This window comes from Apteryx rowi, unplaced genomic scaffold, assembly GCF_003343035.1.
Source record: "Apteryx rowi isolate R43461 unplaced genomic scaffold, aptRow1 scaffold_100, whole genome shotgun sequence".
Lineage (NCBI taxonomy): Eukaryota > Metazoa > Chordata > Aves > Apterygiformes > Apterygidae > Apteryx > Apteryx rowi.
In genome coordinates, this window is record NW_020447198.1 from 672177 (window position 1) to 690156 (window position 17980).

The 17980-nt window shown below is 52.0% G+C and overlaps 1 protein-coding gene across 1 annotated transcript; it reads right to left on the reverse strand.

The window, feature by feature from the left end:
- Window positions 1–6203: 6203 nt before the first annotated feature.
- Window positions 6204–17540, reverse strand: NMNAT2 (nicotinamide nucleotide adenylyltransferase 2). Its single transcript, XM_026062830.1, has 10 exons — window positions 17460–17540; window positions 16660–16727; window positions 15001–15079; window positions 13258–13387; window positions 12061–12141; window positions 11541–11585; window positions 10352–10428; window positions 7234–7335; window positions 6755–6822; window positions 6204–6306 (listed from the first exon to the last, which is right to left on the reverse strand). The coding sequence occupies exons 2-10, from the start codon at window positions 16695–16697 to the stop codon at window positions 6204–6206; spliced, it is 723 nt and encodes a 240-aa protein (XP_025918615.1). The 5' UTR covers window positions 16698–16727; window positions 17460–17540.
- Between the last annotated feature and the right edge of the window lie 440 nt (window positions 17541–17980).

The window sequence follows — 17980 nt, forward strand, 5'->3', positions numbered from 1 at the left end:
CCAGAGAGTCCCTGATTTTCAAAACTTGGTTACAGGAGGAAGGAGATGCCTGGTTGCATAAAGGTGCTACTGACTGAAGAATAGCCCATTCCTACAACAGCTCCTCCAGGGCATAGATGGGGGCTGCTTGGTGCCAATCTTGAGTTTGCAGGCTCTCCACCCCCTGTGGATCCCCTCTCCTGGTCTAGCACAGAGAGAGGGACTGAGTCTCTTTCCTTGCTGTTCGTACTTGCATGACCTATTCCTCCTCATGTTCTCCCACAGGGTCTTTCTTGCCTTTTGTAACTCAGTAGGTAGGGAATGAGCAGAGTGTGAAGTGGGAGTTCAGGTGAGTTTTGAGCCATGGAGCTGGTGATAATTCATGTGGTTTCCCAGCAGGTCCAGTTCTGACCTCAGTGCCAGTGGTGCTGGAGCAGGTTTTTTTGTGGCTTAGACTAGTCAGTGTCAGATGCCACTGTGACCCTTTTCATAAAGCTGCAGGTCTTCCACAGTGCTTCTCAGTAAGGTGGTTACTGTTTTGCTAGAGGAAGATGATGATGCTGGTTGGTTTTGCGCTCAGGATGATGTGCTAGATGGAGGAAAGAGGGGGATCTGACACTAGCAGGTTACTGGAGGGGTAGAGAATTGCTAAGGTTCCTCAAATGGGAAGTTCTTCCTGCTCCACCCGCTTCCTTTACCCTGCAAGAAAGGGCACCCCTTCTTCTTTCTCCTGCGTTTCTTTTTGCGCATGTTGACTGACAGCCCTTGAAGGATGGCTTTCTTGTCAAAGCTACTTTTTTGCAACAGCAAATCTCCCTAGCATCCCCTTATACACGCTTACACGTGTGCACACAGGCGCAACCCTTCCCTCCCAGGCCAGTCAGTTTGGTACCAGGCAGCCTCCTGGGTGTCCCTGAGCCCCTGAGAAGCAAGTTCCTGTCTCTTCCGCACAAGCACCAGAGATCCAGTAGCACTTGTCACAGGAGCAGGGGCTTTCTTCCAGGGATCACAGCCAAAAGTACTGGTGTTTGAGAGTTTGGGCCCAGCCTGGTGGATTGCCAGCAACCTAATTTGATGTGTTTAAAAAATTTGAAAAATGTCTTAAATGTGTCTCCACCTCTGGTTTGGTGCTGCCCATTCCTTCCTCTCCCTCATGTGTGGTGTTGGATGTTTCACAGAGAAAACTCTAGCGCTAAAGTTAATTGTATGCGGCTTTTTATTTGTTTGTTTTCTATTGTAAATCTCTCCTGATGAGAGCTTGGAGACACTATGACGTTCCTTTCACCCATCTTCTGTTTTCTTGTGAGTTCGGCTCCATTTTGACACCATTTCAAGGCTTCCTTTTGACACAACTTCAGGGATTAGAGCCTGGACTTAGCAGATGCTGAGACTGAACTCTGCTGAAGAGCCCTGACCTGGGTGGTGATGAAAGAGGACCGGACTAAAGGAGGACTCTGAGACTAAAGGAGGAGGACATTCTGGGGGGATGAACTTATCCCTTGTTAGCTCTGGTTCTCTGACAAAGCAGTGCCAATGCTTTCGCTTGATAAGGATATACTGAGTAATTGCCTGTGTCGTGCTTTTATTTAAGTGATATATATTTTTGCCTTTGGCGTGTTTTCCTTCTCCCATTGTGCAGTATAGGATAGGTATTGTGGATGTGACTTTATTTTCCCTTGAGTTGGGTTTTTTCAAGGGGAGGAAGTCAATAAATAATGAATATTTTTGGCTGGATCTTGCTTGCTCGTCTGTTTTCTCTAGCTGTGTGTTTTGGAGTGGTCTGGAGGGAAGCAGAATGAGACAAGGAAGGCAGCATGGGTGCGTGCAGCTGTCAATTATTCCAGCAATACAGCAGTTCACGTCCTCTGTGCTGGCTCAATCTTGGGACTGTTTGGAAATGCTCCACACATTAAGGGATCTATTTGGGGAGATCTGAGGTCAAACAAACGAACCCTCCAGGGAATTGATTCTGTGTCCTGCATTGCAATGTCTGCGTCGCAGACCTCAAGCTGTTGTGGGGCGGACGGTGCCTAAGCGGAGCGCGTGAGCCCAGACACCTCTCCTCTCAGCATCGCTGTCCAGCTCTCCCATGCAAATTCTTGCTGTTCACGTCGAGAAAGAAGCACTCTTAACTTTCTTCTTCCTTAGGTAACAACAGCGAGTGGGGTAGCTTAGTCCAGCCTTCTTCCAGGAGCTTTTGCTTGGCTCCTTTTTGTAGCAGACAAGAGTTCAGTACCAGGAGGAGCCAGTTTGATGTGGTCGCAAAGCCCTGAGAGGAGCTCAGAGTTGCATTTCATGAGGAGGCTGTAAAGCGAGTGCAGTGGGTTGTCCTCATCCCACCCGGTGGAAGAGAGGAGCAGGGAGCTGCCATGAAGAGGAGCTGGGAGGCTTCCCTGCCTGACACAGCAGCAGCAAAAGGCAACACCAGTAACATATCTCTTTTTTTGTTTTGTTTATTACATAATTTAAACATTTTGCTGATAAAGTTTTTTTTGTCAATGACCATTTTTTATACAGCAACAGAAGAAAAAAAAATCAGGCTCCAAAACCTTTCACAAAAGTGGAATCGGTGACATGACAACTTCAACCCTTTTCCCTCCCCCCTTTTTTTCAAAAGGTGTTTGAAGTTCATTTCTCTTTCAGCAAATTGCACTGTTTAAAATCACAAGTTCAGAAACCAAAACCCAAGAGCTTCTTCCCACCCCCACCCATACACTGGAAACCCCATTCCTCATCTACCCATAGGTTGCATGGATCTTGAGGGATGATTTTTCATACCCACCCAAAGACCTTTTCCAAACCAGCCCCAGAGTTCACCAGTCTGTTACAAACCCCCCTCCCTCCCCATCCTCGCCCTGTACGGTGAGTTTTACTGAGCAGATATATGAAGGTGTAGATAAGACTAATAAGACAGAATATATTCATCATCCATATCACAACGCTATGTCTCTAAGGCATGCCGTCCTAAACATGATGAGATTGAAAGCCAGCTGGCTTCCCATATGTCCCATCTCGTTTACCTGAGGGAGGCAGGGAGGGAGAGGGGGGTCTGAGCTCTTTCAAATTCTTAGACATGCTGCCTTCATTCCTTTTTAGTATCTTTTTTCTTTTTTGTCTTTTTCTCAGTTAAAATCCACTCTCCTTCCTCCCTCTTCAAAGATGATTCACTCCTCCGTGAGGTTAAAATCCCTTTGTGTGTGTTGGAGGTTGGTTTCTAACATTGCTTTCTCTCCTCCAGCTTGGAGCTAAGAAACATGGGTGACTTCTGGCAAGGAGATGAGGCTGTTGTCTGAGATAACTTCTGTGTTGAGATGGAGAGGAAAGACCGAAAAACTGAACACACAGGACAGTAAGAACAACTGATTTAGAGGAGTCTAGCTACTGGCTTATATATGTTGAGTGTCGTACAGATGAGAGATGCTGTCCTGCTGTGGGCACCTGCCCACTGTGTTAGCTAAGGGAGCTCAGTGGGGTGTTAGTTAGCAGCTTGAACTCACTGAAGACATCGCTGGAGAAGAGGCGTCCTTGCACACAGATTCCTGCACACTCTCCCCACCCTGACTGGTTTGGTGTCTCTGTATTTCCTCGCCCCTCTGGATATATATACGCAACTGCTGGGAGATACCAGAGCAGGAGCTGCAGGATTCAGCTTGGTTTGGGCAAGCTACCAAATTTGCCATTTGTGAAATGACCACAACAGTTTCTGAACTAGCCTCTCCATGTGGAGGGAAATCCCTGGCAAGGAAAGGCTGTGGGCAGTAGCCGGGAAAAGCCCTGGCCTTTCCCTATTGGGCAGCAATGGGTGAATGCTCTGCTTTGCAGCAAGTCAAATGCTTTGCTTTGGGCAAATCCCCTCTGTGCTGTGTCTTGCACTTTCCCTTCTGGGAAGCGGCAGTACCCTCCTCTGAGGAGCCGTTAGCTACTGCTTGTAAAGCCCTGTGCACTGCAAGGAGTTTATGTGTGCAGGCTAGGTTGTCTTGCCTGAAGTCGTGCTTGCCGTTAGAGATGCTAGCTGCCTTTGCTGGAGTGGGCTGTAACAAATTCACAGCGCACAGGGCTGCTGCATTCAGCAGGTCATCAAATATAGTGCAATGTCTTGTCTTTGAAGCTTCCGTTAGAGCAGTTCGTGACCCTTTCTAGACTTTAGGGGAAAAAAGAAAAAAATCTAACATAATTTCAAGTCTTCTCCTGAAACACCTTGGAGGACACTCGGCCTTCAGGTGTGCGAGCACAGCACTGTCTCTTGCTGGGGCCCACTGGCCAGTGGCAGCGTTTCACTGGGAAAGCCACAAAGCCAACACAGACAGCAATCATGCTTTGGGACGGGGCTGTGATGGGGCTACCCTAAGCCTAGTTAGTCCAAGTTTATGGGGAATGGACAGATATCAAGGAGCTATAGACACCGGGGCTAATTCCAAAGTGATGAAAGGTTAGAAGGAGCAAAGGGATAGGAAAAGGTGAAGAGTAAAGCAGGACTGTACCTTCCTCCTTTCAGCCGTGATCTTTCCAAGAGGCTGTGTTGTCAGGATAAGCAGGGACTGTAGGTCCTTGCGCTCTAGAGATAGGCAGCAAGGACAACAGCCCACTTCAGTAATGCTTGTCTGTGCAGGACTTGAACACTTTTTTACTGCTCCATATTACCTGCCCTGGTTTTCATGCAAACTTCTCCACTAGGCTCCTTTCCTGGCATTTTGCCCCGTGGGTTAGAGACAGGAAAGCAGGAGATTGGTTTGTCCTAAGGGAGGTCCGAAGTATCCAAAGCCAATTTGGGAGGAGGAAAATATCATGAATTTAATAAATTCTTCAAGGACAGGAAGATGGGAGGAATGAAGGGAAAAGGGGGAAGTTTACAGATAAAATGAAGAACTGGAAACTAGAAGAAGGAAGGTGCTAGGGGATCTTTCCTGGGATGGGATTAGAGAGGAGCATCTTGTGTCTTTTGGAGCAGCTGATGAGATCCCTGAACTGCCTGGTCTTCTCCTGAGCTCCGTACTCTACCTGGCCAGTGCTCAGAGGGCAGCATGTTCAGTAAGCTCCAGCTGCATCCATAGCCCTGTGACTTCCTCAGTCACAACTGAGCTATCACTGTAATCTGCCTCCCTTTCCCCCAGTCACATCCTAGGGATAGGTGTCCACATCCCAGGCTGGAACAGCCTGCAGTGCAGAAGCAAAATGCACTGACTTACTGAAGTTCAGCACAGATGTGCCAGAGCCATCAGCATCTCCTGTCCCTGCAGCATCCCTTGCCGCGGGGCGATCCTACAGGATGGACCCAGCCCCTACAAAACTCATAGTCAGGCTCAGAGGCAATTCTGGGCAGTGGCTTTGGGTCACCGGTTGCTTACTCCCTTTTCTTCCTCTCTCGCTTCTTGGCCTAGTTAATGGCAGGTCCCTTTCTAGGTGTTGTGGGCTGCCCCTCTGATGGGAGAGCTGGAATTAGAGCATCACCCCAGCTCTGCTTGCCTAGGGGACATCTTGGGGTGAGGTGGGTTTATCTGCAGCCAAAGAAAGATGAGACATGATGTTTCTGCCCCACAAAATACCTGTCTTTGGCAGAAAAACTTTCTAAGGTCTCTGTTCCCCTCCAGAAACACAATCTCAGTGATTTTTTGGGGGCCAGGAGAAGGATTTCAGTAGCAAGGTTGTCCCGCTGCTGGCCTGAGAAGACCTGCCTGCCGTGGGGGCACTGAGTGAATCAGGTTAGACCTGCCCACTATCAAACGCAGTTCRTTGAGAGGTGGGTCATCAAATCGAGAGAGGCCAAAGGGGCTCACGCTAAAACTATTAGTAAAAAGGTCCACCTAGACTTACTGAGCTGATGTGCCATAAGATGATGCAAAAGAAGAAGCCTCTGCGCTCGAGCATGCTGGGAGGATGGAGCAGGGGACCATTTCCCAGTGGCACGCTGGGAGGGTGGATGCTGGAGCTGCCTCCCCTGAGGCATGCTGAGTACATCCCTATCTTACTGGTCCCCTCCCTCCCCATGTACGAGGGGGAGGGCAGTACCCCAAAGAAGAGACCAAACCGTTCCCGTTCAGGCTGTGCCGCGGTTCCCTGGACATTCCTGCACTATGGAGCGTTGGCGCTGGGAGTGAGAGGCAGACACGGGCAGGAGGCCGTGAGAAAGAGAGAGAGACACAGAGAGAAAGAGAGAGAGAGAAATGTGATGGAGAGCTGTAGGGAAGTGGGACAACAGGGCTGTCTCGCTGCGAGGCCCCTGGCTCTTAACCGGAGGCGTTGATGTAGAGCTGGCTCTTGAGGATGTAGTCGATGACGGGCTGACATAGGTAATCCACGACGTGTCCGTCCCCATGCTGCAGGGCCAGTCTGGGGAAGTAGGGGAGGCAAGAGAGGAGAAGGGGTCAGAGCTCGCCGGGGTGGGGACCCATGTGGGAGGCAGGTCTGGCACCACACAGCCCCCCAGCTACCCTGGCGGCCTCCGGGGGAGCCCGTTACCCATGTCCAGCGGTTCTGCAAGCACTTTGCTGCCCTGGCTGTGCATGCTCACATAAATGCACTTAATGTTTCGCTGGGGAGCTGTTGGGCTRGATGACCCTGCGGGGAAAGCAAGCAGGTACCAGGAGAAGTGACCATTTGGGGCACAGGTGTAGGATGTGGGGCGCTCAGTGCTCCAGACCTTCATTTGCCCATGGGGCGGCCCTCCCAGGCATTAGGCGTTGCTGACTGGGAGTTGCTCGGATGCATTGCGGGGAGGCTGGGCTGGGCTGGTGGCACCCCTCTCCCCCCATAGCAGGAGCCCCTCTGTGTCACACACCTGCTTTTGGTCGAGCTGACGACCGACATGGGGTGGTTGGAGTCATCTTTCACCACCAGGATATTGTTCTGTGGAAGAAGAAGAAAGAGGAGCAAAGGGAAACTCCTYGTAGCAGGTGCGTGCCCCACCAGGCACAGCTCTGCCCAAGGGACAGCCTGGTGCCCCGGGCTGGCCTCGGGCAGCCAGGTAGGGGCTGCAACTTGGTAGCCCCAGTGCTAATCCCAGTTGAAGACTGGGGTGAAGCCAGCAGGCTTTGAGAGCAGCCTGGTCTGATGCCCCGTGTGCCGTGTCCCCAGCTGCTGGGCTGGGTGGCACTTAGGTGCTCCCGTTCTGTCTCAAGAAGGTTTTGCCGTGTGAAAGTGGGGCAGCAAAGGGCTACCCCACAGCCAAACCGCCTGCCCGGGTACGGAGAGGCCAAGGATCCCCTTGTGGCCTTCCCCAGCTACGGGCAGGGTCCCGGCTTGCGCAAATCCACTTACTTTGTACTTGCGGAGTATTGAGGAATGGTTCATGATCCGGTCAGGGTCTGCTCCGTCCCGCGGCACCACCACGATCCCGAACTCCCCAACAATCACCTCCATCTAGGACCGATGCAAACAGAGGAGACTTTTTTCATAACCTCCCAGTGCAAAGCAAGGCATACACAGCAACTGTCTGCCGAAACACCCCTGAACCAAGCTGTGGACTCAGTGAAATGTTAGCAGTGATTTGAATGGAGCTAGTCTCTAATTTACCTTCTTTCTGGACAGCCTCTGGCAGAAACATGGATTTATTAAGGGGTGATATTGGTGACACGTTCTCAATGGCTTGTGGTAGGCAGAATAAAAAGGAACGGAATTAAGTCCTACCACTGGAAATTCAGGTTTAGACTTTAGGACTAGACTTTAGGAAGAATTTGTCATGATAAAAGCAGTGTAGCACTAGAAGAGGTTGCCTGAGGAGGGCATAAAATCTGCCCCACTGGAAGGATTAAGGAACAGGATGGACATGTTGTTCCTGACAGAGGTTTAGGAGAGCTGTTCCTGCTTTGGTTTTGCATCAAGGCTGCTGAGGAAGGGGTTTCCGGGGAGGTGATGGGCCCTGATCTGCCCATGTTCCCCCTGTGCGCAGGCAACTACCGCTGCTCTCACCAGTCTTTGGACAAAACAGACTCATCCAAAATAGCTCTGGTTCAGCAAATTCAGACAACAGGAGCCCATGAGGTAGCCCTGGAGTTGGATGCTGTCTCTACACACGCTTCGACATCCAACTTTTGCATCCTTTGCCCTGGGCTTCAAGTCCTGTTTTGTCTCAGATTTTGCAGCCTTTCAGAGGAGGTATCTGCCAGCGAATTGTTTAAGCAATTAGGATTAAGGCAATGGCAGCTGATGTTAGAAATGGTAGAGAAGTTTAAGGATGCTTAGGTTAAGGATGCTAAGGTTAGGGAGCTTTCTGAGCCATGGAGGAGGCAGGCAGCTGTACAGCTGAGCCAGGCATGTTGTCTTGACATCCACTCAGCCCTAGATTTATTTATTTATGCATTTTTTTATTTATGTATTTATTACTATCCCTGAGATGATGCTCTGTGGACCAGGTTTTCATCAGGCTGGAAGGAAAGAGGTTTCTTAGCAACCTGGAGGTGATGTATGGATCCCTACGATGAGGTCCTCACCAGAACGGGGAGGATGGTGTTTCCTAGCAACCTGGAGCCATATGGATTGGTCTGGCCAAGTCCTTAGCTGAGAAGAAAGGAGGACAGCTCTCCGCACCTCGAGATGGGGCTTTTTTGTTTTCTTTTTCCCCCCTGGTAACAGACACTCCTATGACTGTCTAATTTTAGTGAAGAGCCAGATCAGATCCCACAGCTCAGCACCATTTTGACTGCTGTGAGCAATATGCTTCCACTGGCATGTGGAAGAAGCATCTTGTCCAGCTGGCTGAAGCATTTTTCATTTCCAGCAGTTCCCTGCTATAATTCTAGAGCACTGTAGGGAATGAATGAGTCAGTAAACCAACCCTTCTCTTTAAGACTAGTTTCCTCCTGTGAAAATACTACTCTTTTAAACAGGGACAGCAGTATCTGGAGTGAGCTGACCCTGTTACTGCCTTAGTCATCCACACACTTGACGGGAATTGCCAGGGTGGGAGTACGGAGTGGTAGGCAGCGTTTTTACTCTGTATAAGTTGTGGCAGTGAACATCTTGAGATGGGATCTCAGTGGCCAAGTTTGGTGGTGTCTCAGGGCGTTTAATTATGCCTAAATCCTAATGTTTTGGGAGTGTAAGTGCCAACCTGAGCAACAAAACATAGAGCTAGGCACCTTCATGGAGGTGTTTGCGTTGCCAGAGGTGGTTGCTTTGTTGCCTGCAGGTTGATCCCCCTTTGCAAGGGAGGGGAAAGATACCTTCCAGAGGGGGCGATTTTGCAGTGCCTTTGCTGTTGTTTATCCTGAGACAGCAGGARAATAGGGAGCTCATTCCTGAGATTTGGATGCGGTTGCAGGTTCTCCCTGTTGATCTCACTGTAGYTGCAAGTGTAGTTGGTTTCCTTGGGGCTCACCTATGGAATGGCTGRTGTTGGGGATCATCCGGATGAGGGTTTGAGACAAAGCTGAAAAGATTTGCCTTCCCATGGATGCTGGTGTGTGTGTGTGCACCAGCCTTGCCCMTGGCAGTGGCTGCCCCTTTCCTGTAAGTTTTTATTTCTCCTCTCTACCAGTCTCTTCTGATGGTCAGTCAAATGTGCTCAGTGAGACCATCATCTTCTGCAGTAGCTGCTGTGATCCTAACACCCTCTTTCTAGCGACCACACAATTTTTTTAATGCCATCTGTACTGGTTTCAAATTCCTTATTCAAAGTTCCCAGCATTGATTCTGCTTTCTGCTCCAAAGGTATTAATTATCATATTAATTTGCTCCCTATAGATGCTGCAAAAATAGTACATCACTCAGCTTGCGCTTGTGAAATAAGTCAGGTTTTTTCACTTTTTGGTCTCCATAAAGATGGGTATTTGGGTACCTAGCACTGCAGGAAAGGTCTCTGATTAAGTGAACATTATTTCAAGTTGGTTTTAAATGTCTTTAACTTCTAATGTCAGGATAACCCCTCTTACGATGACTTTTGTAAACCTCTAATTTCCTACCTCCACACTCCACTCTTAAGACTTAAATCTATTTAATGCCGTCTGCTCACAAGAGAAAATGTGTGGGAGCACATCCTTTCAAAATCCCTTGGGAGAGGTTTACCCTGCGGCAGCTGCAACCCCAGGGAACTCTGTCCGTCCTCTGGGTGAAGGTGGTGAGAGAAGCGGGTGTGAATGGAAACAGGATTTAGATCTAAAGTGACACAGGAGATCGAGCAGGTTGTGTGCACTGGACATGGAAACCCCCTGTCACTCAGGCTGGCCCGTGTGTCAGGGGAGGGAAGGGTTTCGGTTCAGGTTAGGGTAGGGTTCAGGGAGCTGTGGGGATGGCAGTGCCCAGCTCCTGGTTTCCAAAGGAGCTGAGCAGGCGCCCAGGAAAGCTGTGTTTTAAGGAAGGTCATGACAGGTGAAAGCAGAGAAGGAGGAACGAAGGCTGGGAGAAGGGGAGCAGAGAGGGGCRCCCAGCAGCCACTCACGTCAGCCTCGTTCCAGAGACCGGGGATGCAGAAGGACTCCAGCAGGTCGCTGCCGCACAGCAGTAAGATGCGAAGCTCTGAAGAAAAGAAACAGAAAAGCTCAGAGGTGGGAGCCGATTTGCTCCCTCGCATGCAGGGCTGAGCAGACACCCCGAAGGACTCTTCAGCTCTGGAGGGACCCAGCACATGTGCTACGATCGATTTATTTGACCAACCACCAGTGGAAAGCCRCAAAACCGCTCAGGTAAGGAGAAGTGAGAAGAGGTCACTGCTAGCATGGACTGCCCACCCTGCACATGAAGRTGCCTTCCCTGGTTTAGCACTTCTAAGCAGCCAAAGCCTTTGGGCTTCCTATGGTGCCATCATTAAGAGGTATCTGTGTTCTGAAAGCTTCCCGGCTGCTTATTTGAAGGGAAAAGCGCTAACCGATGAAACGGGTCTTAGAAATGCTAGCAAGCTGCCGGTGGGCCAGTCTCTGCTYGCAGAGCCCAGCGTGATTGACAGAGGTGCAAAGGATATTGCARCACGGTGAATCGGTTTTAAAAGGCCAGATGAAAGAGGCCCTGGGGCTCCTTGGGGCCAGACAGCCTCTGCTGGGCTGAAGGCAGGGAAAACCGCTCCAGCTGCTGCAGGCAAAGCTCTGCAGGGCAGTGAGAAACGTGAGGATGTTGGTCATTCGGCAYCGGTGCCCAGCAGCGCTGGCCCAGGTCTTCTTTGGGACCTCTTGGGGGTCTGCGTCTSTCTCTCTGCTAGTGTCGCAGCCTCGTTGGGGTCTGGCAGGGTGCTGGGTTCCCTCATCATGGGCCCGGGTGCATGCCGTAAAGGGGGTGAAATAAACCTTTTGAGGAACGTGTCATGTCTTGTACTGGAAGCTTGAAAGTAGGTTTCACAGTGCTCGAGTTGACTTTTAGGGCTCTCGGCCTTAATGAGATTGGCATCATGGCAAATCAGTGCTGGAGCTGGGAATTGGGTCCCCTGCTACTTGGTCCCTGATTTTATGCAGCTTCTCTGAGGCAGGAATTGGCTCAGGACAGTTTTGCGCTGCTCCTGCTCCAGCCCTGAGCCCAGATGGCCAGCACCAGGGGGAGGTGACGGTCCAGCATCCTTCATTCGCCACCTAATTTCGTATGTGGCTTTGGGCCCGAGGAGCTGGAGCGACACACCAAATGTGGAAGGGGTGGGTACTCACCAATCTCCTCGTATCTCATCACTGTCCCCAAGTTCGCGTTTTCATCTGGGAAGAAAGAAAAAGAGGTGCTAGTGTCCAAAGTCTGTCGGGGCGCCGGGATGGCTCGTTAGCTGTCACATGGGGTGTCGGGTCAGCCCCTTRGAGCAGTCAAAAAAGGGACCGAACCCCTCTTACGTGCACCCCTGTCCTGCCTGCGCCTGGTTCTGCTCGAACTGTATCAAAGAAGTACAGCGACCACCCCGTGTCTGTACGGCCGGGCACCGCGTGGCTGCGCTGAGCATCAGGCTCGCTGGGCGATGGTGGCTGAGCCAAGGGCTGGATTGGGCCCCGGCGCTGGCGAGCCGCAGGAAGGCTCACGTCGCCTGACCACAGCTGAATTTCAGCACTGCAAGACTTTGGTGCAACTCTGGGCCTCAAGGGAGCGYGTGGGATCCAGATCCTCGCTGCAAGGTGGGACGGGGGAGGAAGACTAGGGTCTGAAGCAGAAGCAGGGATGATGCTGGGTGTTTCCCATACCTACCCACAAAGGTGAAGCGCTCCATTGGCGGGCGAACGCAGCAAATCCGACTCAGGCTTTCTCCCACCTTCCCTAAGATCTTTGCTAGAGACAAAGAAGAAAATTAAATTGGAGAAAGACTGCTCCGTGGCTGACCTACCAGCCCAAAGTGCTGCTGGCCATACTAATCCTGCGAGATACTCCCATGCACGGGAACCTCTCTCACCACTCCCATCCCCTTTGCAGCTTAGTCTTAATTCTCATGGGAGAGCTTCACCATGCCTTTAAGGGACATGCTAGACAGCTAAAATCACTAAAAATCCCCAGATGTTTAGTTCTTATGGGATTTAAGTAATGTCCTTTCCCACCCCTTCTCTCTAGCTAATACTTCCATGTCCCACATCCCTCTCTCTCCCTGGGGATACAACTTTGTCACCTCTCCTGCTAACCATTCCCTCTGCAGGCACACCATAAGAACCAAATATCCTTTCTCTTCATTGCTCTAGCTGATTAGACTTCATCAAATTAAAGTCAGGTGCAACTTCACAACCATTTAAAGCCATTCTGAGTTCCCGTTGCTGTCCTAGATGGTAATTCCTGCTCCCTCCTGGCCTCGTGTGCCCTGCCCCGGGACTCATGCAATGAGTCTGATAAGAGACCTGGCCCAGGTAACCTCAAAATTAAAATGATTATTTTTCAGCTGGAGCAGTTGCCTGCTCTGACTCGCTGTGTGGCCACACGAATGCAGAGGGGAAGAGCAGAAACACGTAGTCGGGAGAGCRGAAGGAACTAGACTAGTTTTCGCTAGGATCATGGGCACAGGTCAACTTAACATAATTCTAGAGGCATAGAAATCTTTTATTTATAATGGGGGAATATTTAGCCTCATCCAAAACTAAACRTGAGTTGTGAGGGGTGGGGAAGTGTCTCTGGTTGAGCTCAGAGACCCTGGGCTTGTGAAGCATGAAAGTGCCTCACTCTTCTCCATTTCCAGCGGTGCAGATGCTCTGAAAGACTGAAAAAAAGGATGAGGGAAACCGGTGTGTTTGGCAAAAGGGGAAGACGTGCTTCACCATCGGCAGTGAGAAGGGGAATAGAAGGAAGACCTCGCAGGARCTAACAAGAGGACTCGACCCAAATGAGCGTGAGTTTGGCAGTTTCAGATGGGAAGGGCAGGAGTAGGCAGCTGTCGCCTCCTCTCCCTTAGCCTGCGAGACCTACCTGCGGTGGGCTTGTTGGAAACGGTGTTGTTGTTCTGGTAGATGGGCTGTGGAGACTCGTTCTGGGGCTGTCCGATCACCGGGGTCATGGAGGGGGTGTTCACRTTGGAGAGGATGCAGCCCGTCACTCTCTGCAATGAGGGAGAGAAGTGTAAATCCATTGGTTTACATGTTACCCCAGGAGTAAATCTGGCCTTTTCTCCCGACTCCTCTGCGGTCCCTGGGGTTGCACAAGGAACCGCAGGTGTCCCAGGCAGCAYGCAGTTCAGAGGCCCCCTGGCTCCTACACCAAGTTCTCCAGCGGTCACAGGCATCCTGCTAGGTCAGCTGATGTTATTTAGAAATAAAACTCAAATGAGAACTGTGAGTCGCTCYGCATTTGCCCATAGCTGCATGGAGRCACGGTGTCTTTGGATATTTTTCCCCCTGAAGTTGTCCCGTTGCTTCTTGAAGCCGTGTGAACTTCCAGCATGCTGCAGCGAGGAGTCCCACGCCTACGTGCACAGCTTGGCAGCTCCTTGTGGGAAGATCCCTCAGTGCTGCTCAGCGCAGCCAGCATCCCCGATCCTACGACAGGGAGCAGCCGCTCTGCCGTGCATCGCCTCCAGCCGCTTACTGCACACACACCTACGCTCTGCCTTGCCCAGCTGCCTACTTGCTGTCTTCTTCAAGCCTGTGGTGCTTGCCTGCTGCGTCGCCTCCCATCCCTGCAAGCTGCCACCTTCTGCTTTTTCCAGTCCCTTCTCTTTGGCTCTGGGTAGGCTGCCTGTGAGTTTGTATTGCGCTATAATTTATTGTTTTTTTCACTCACCCTTGGTTTGTTCACTTTATCTAAACACTGGCAGCACTCTTTGCACCTCTCCCTGCCCCGGTGGTTACCCCAAAAGGAGTCTTGCTGCCTCCTGGCTCTCGGGGCTGCCTGGGCATTTTGAGGGACTTCTCCTGAGATCTGTGCTCTCTGGGGATTTTCCAGCCCTTGAATTTGCTGGCTTGCTGAGTCACTCCTACTGGTTAATGCAACAATTTTGGATCTGCTGAGCTGTTCAGCTGATAAGTAGGGACTCTTTTCTATCTCCTCTTTCCCCTTGGGATTGAGCGAGTTGTCAAGATTAATGATTTAGCTTACAGCTAACCCCTGACACCCTGTTTTTGCTTGTGCTCTGCAGGGGACTCAGACATTTGCCATCTCTGGCTGGAGGTGATACTCGTTTGAGTTGCCGTGGGATCAGAGCCATACCTCCCTCTTTGCCTCGTTAGCATAGGTGAATGTTTTGGTGATCCTCTCTTCAAGCAGTTTTTGGAAAGCAATGAAGTTCTGCTTTAAATGATGTATTTGCCTAGTCCCTGGCAGTCTGCTGCTCCTTTATATGGAGCAAAAACTTGATTCTTTCCTGCTTACTGGGGATGACATGAGGACCTAATGCAAAAGGCCTGTTTTGCTTTTCCCATGAGGGAAGGAGGARCACAAAACAGGTGGCATAAGGTATTTTGTGCACTCCTTCCAGCTGGGAATTTCAGGYGTGATTCTGCAACTTTTGTGTCGGTCCACCCCAGCCATAGACCGGTCTTTGCATGTCCACGTGTCAGTGCAAGAACACCAGCTCAGTGGTGTTGGATGATATTTGTGCTGACCAGTGCTGGCTCCGAAACGTGATCCCTTGGTCTGGGAGGCTGTTTGCCYATGCCACCCACGTTCCCCTCTGTGGCCGCCCTCCCCGGGGGACACCGGCGGCATCTGACTCACTTTCATCAGGTCGCGGTGGTGCTCCAGCACGCTGCAGGTGGTCTGCCAGGTGTCCTGGTAGCACTCCCAGGGGTCCACCCTGCGGRGGAGCACAGCAAGGCAACAGCGTCGGCTGGCGGCTACGGCTCCGACCTCCTCGCCTCGCGATCTCCCCCGCTGCTCGGAGCAGCCACGCTGACTCTACCAGGTGCCATGTCCTCCCTCCATCCATCCCCCCAGCTCTTCCCAATGGCTTCGTCCCTGCRCAGGCAACGACTGGGTCTGTCGGAGATGCACTTCCCAGCGTGTTTGGCTTGAGCGTCTCTATGCTTGGTATGAACCTGCTTCCCGAACGCAGTCTAGATGCGTTTCTGGTCCCTCCTCAAAGTCAAATACTGCGTGGCAGCTCTGGAAGGGGACAGCCTGTGGCCTGGTGCTGCACACGTATAAAGGAAAGGTCTCACAGCGTGAGCCTGGAGCTGGCTGAGCAAATTTGGTGATCACCAGAATACCCCAGGCTCAGCAGGGCTGCAGGAGGGCTTGCAAAACCCTCCGAAGAGAAAGCGAATGCAGCCAAGTGTTGGCTATTCCGACCGATGATCTTTAAAACACCATGGCTCTTCCACTAGGCCTCTTTGGCAAAGGTCTCTGCCAGGTCTGGTGGAGCAGGAGCTTTTTGGAGACAGCCCTGCTTGTCACCAGCCCCACTTGTGCTCTTAGGCCTGACCGGCACTCCGAGAGTGGATCTGGCAAACGCCGAGGCTGGGAAGCAGCTCAGGGCCCCGCTGCCATCTGCACTCTCAAAAAGAGCAGGAGAAAACAGGGAGCCGAGAAGCAAGTCAGATGGGATCAAGCAGAGAAGCAGGAGACAGGATCTCGTGCTTCCTCTGGAAGGGAGCAGGACTGCATTAAAGGACGATCTGATGCCCATCATTGATTTTCTGCTCAACTAGAAGAGGAACGCACTGGTTTTTTAATTACTCTTTGGCTTGCAGAGGATAAAGCTCATCCGAGAGCTCAGGCAGCCGGTCGCAGCACGGTGACTGGCGAGGTGCTGCCTGTCCGCTGCGGTGGCCCAACTTGGCGTGTCCTACGCCCTCGGCYGAGCGGCCTTGCTGGCGGTGGGGCAGCGTGCGTGCGGAAAGCGGTGCTGCCGAACCCCGCAGGCTCGGGATGGGGCTCTCCCTTCTCCTCCTGCCCTTCCTCCTCCATCCTTCCTTCCCTCTCCCTCCGACGCTCTGGCAGTCCCTCCCTGCGCCTTGTCCTCGGCTCTGCTCTCCTCCGCGCCCCCTTCGCTCCTCCGCTGCCGGCGTGAGCTTGTTTCCGCCCTTTCGGCGTTACCCTCTCCTGAGCGGAGGAGCGTTTTGCCGTGACCTGCAAAGCCCGCAAGGACTTTTGCTTTTGCCCAGATGCGCCCGCTCCCTCCTCCCCAGCAACAGAGCCGTGACTCCGGCTCCTCCTCCCCATGCAAATTATAACTCTGCCGATGCATAATTAACATAATTGCTAGGGGCTTGCTTTAATTGCACCCTGCCTGCTTAGCTGACCAGGGAGCCTGAAGGGCATTTTGCTTGGGCGGAGGCGTTGTGCCCCAGCTGCTGCTTGGCGCAGGGGTCCCCCCCGGCCCGTGGGCCGCGCGCGGCTCCCCGACCCGCCGGCGGCACGCGGGCTGGCGCTCACCTGATCCAGTCAGAGGCCTGCACGGCCAGCTGGCACATGGTCAGGCGGTGGCGGCTCGAGACGAGGCCCTGCGAGAGAGCAGAGACGGGACGGTAGCGCGGAGGCGAGCCTTGTACCCTGCCCGGTCCCCTTCCCCGTCTGAGCCGATCCCCCGCGCAAAAAGCTATCGCAGCTTTCTTGAGGCAGAGGATTGGGCTCAATAAAATGAGACGGGCTCTGGGAATTCRTTCCTGCCTGCAAAGGGCTATTTAAGGTATCCAAGGGGAGAGGGCTCCCCTTGCCTGGGAGGGGGAGAGGGGTCCCTGCCTTGCCTGGATTTTGGTTACAAAACCAGGCCAGAGATGGTCATTTCTTGATGCATTTCTCAGAAGATGAGGAATCTCTCTCCAGCTTCRCATTTCATTCTCTAAAATGTGCTTTTAAAGGTCTGCGTCTGTATTGTGGCCATCCCTAGAATCAAATCTGGCTTTAAAATCATGGGATTTAAGCAAAAAACCCACAAAACTAAGCACCATCACTTTGGAGATCATTTCTCTTTGCTTTCTAGTAATTTGGCTGCTTATAGGGTCTCACTGCAGGATAAGAAATGGGATTACAAGTGTTTTTATGCTCTCCTTCGTCTTGGAGATTTTCCCACAGTCAAGGGCCCCCGGAGCTGYGCCGTGGAGAGGAGGGCTCGCTGCAAGGGTTGCGACAAGATCACGGAGATGAGCAGAGCCGCGCAGCGTTCACCTCGGCTCACCTCGGGTCTCAAACAACATCACGTGTGTACGTGAGAACGGGAAAAGGGGACAACGCACCGTCTTGCCGTAGGAGTCATGTACGGGCGAGACAATCCCACCGATGACGATGAACCGCCCGGTCTTGTGCAGGTAGTCCCGGGCTCTCTCTGAAGGAGGAAGCACATAGAAAAGAGTGCAAAGGGAATCAGTACCTAAATCGGAGTTACGAAGGCCCCCAGACACCGGCTGCCTCAGACCAGCTTGGCCAAACTCCCTCTGAGCAGTTCACCCTCGGCTCTGCCTTGCGAAGCACCAAATTCCCCTGGGGCTGTTTCGGGAGACCAACCAGCCGTCCCCACTGGCGCAGGCACGGCTCCGCTCAGCAGAGGACCTCTGCGTGCAGTGCCAAGGGCCGATTCACTGGTCAAAAAACAGGCCTATAAAAATATTTTGAAAACAAAAAATCTCAGCCCCAATGGCTGAAGTGTAGCTCTGCAGGGCAAACGTGCGTGCGTCTCCATCCCAAATGGTGAGGGGGCAGGACCGGGGTGAAGCCCTCTTGCCAAAGAGAAGGGGGAAAGAGCATTTTGGGGGACAAG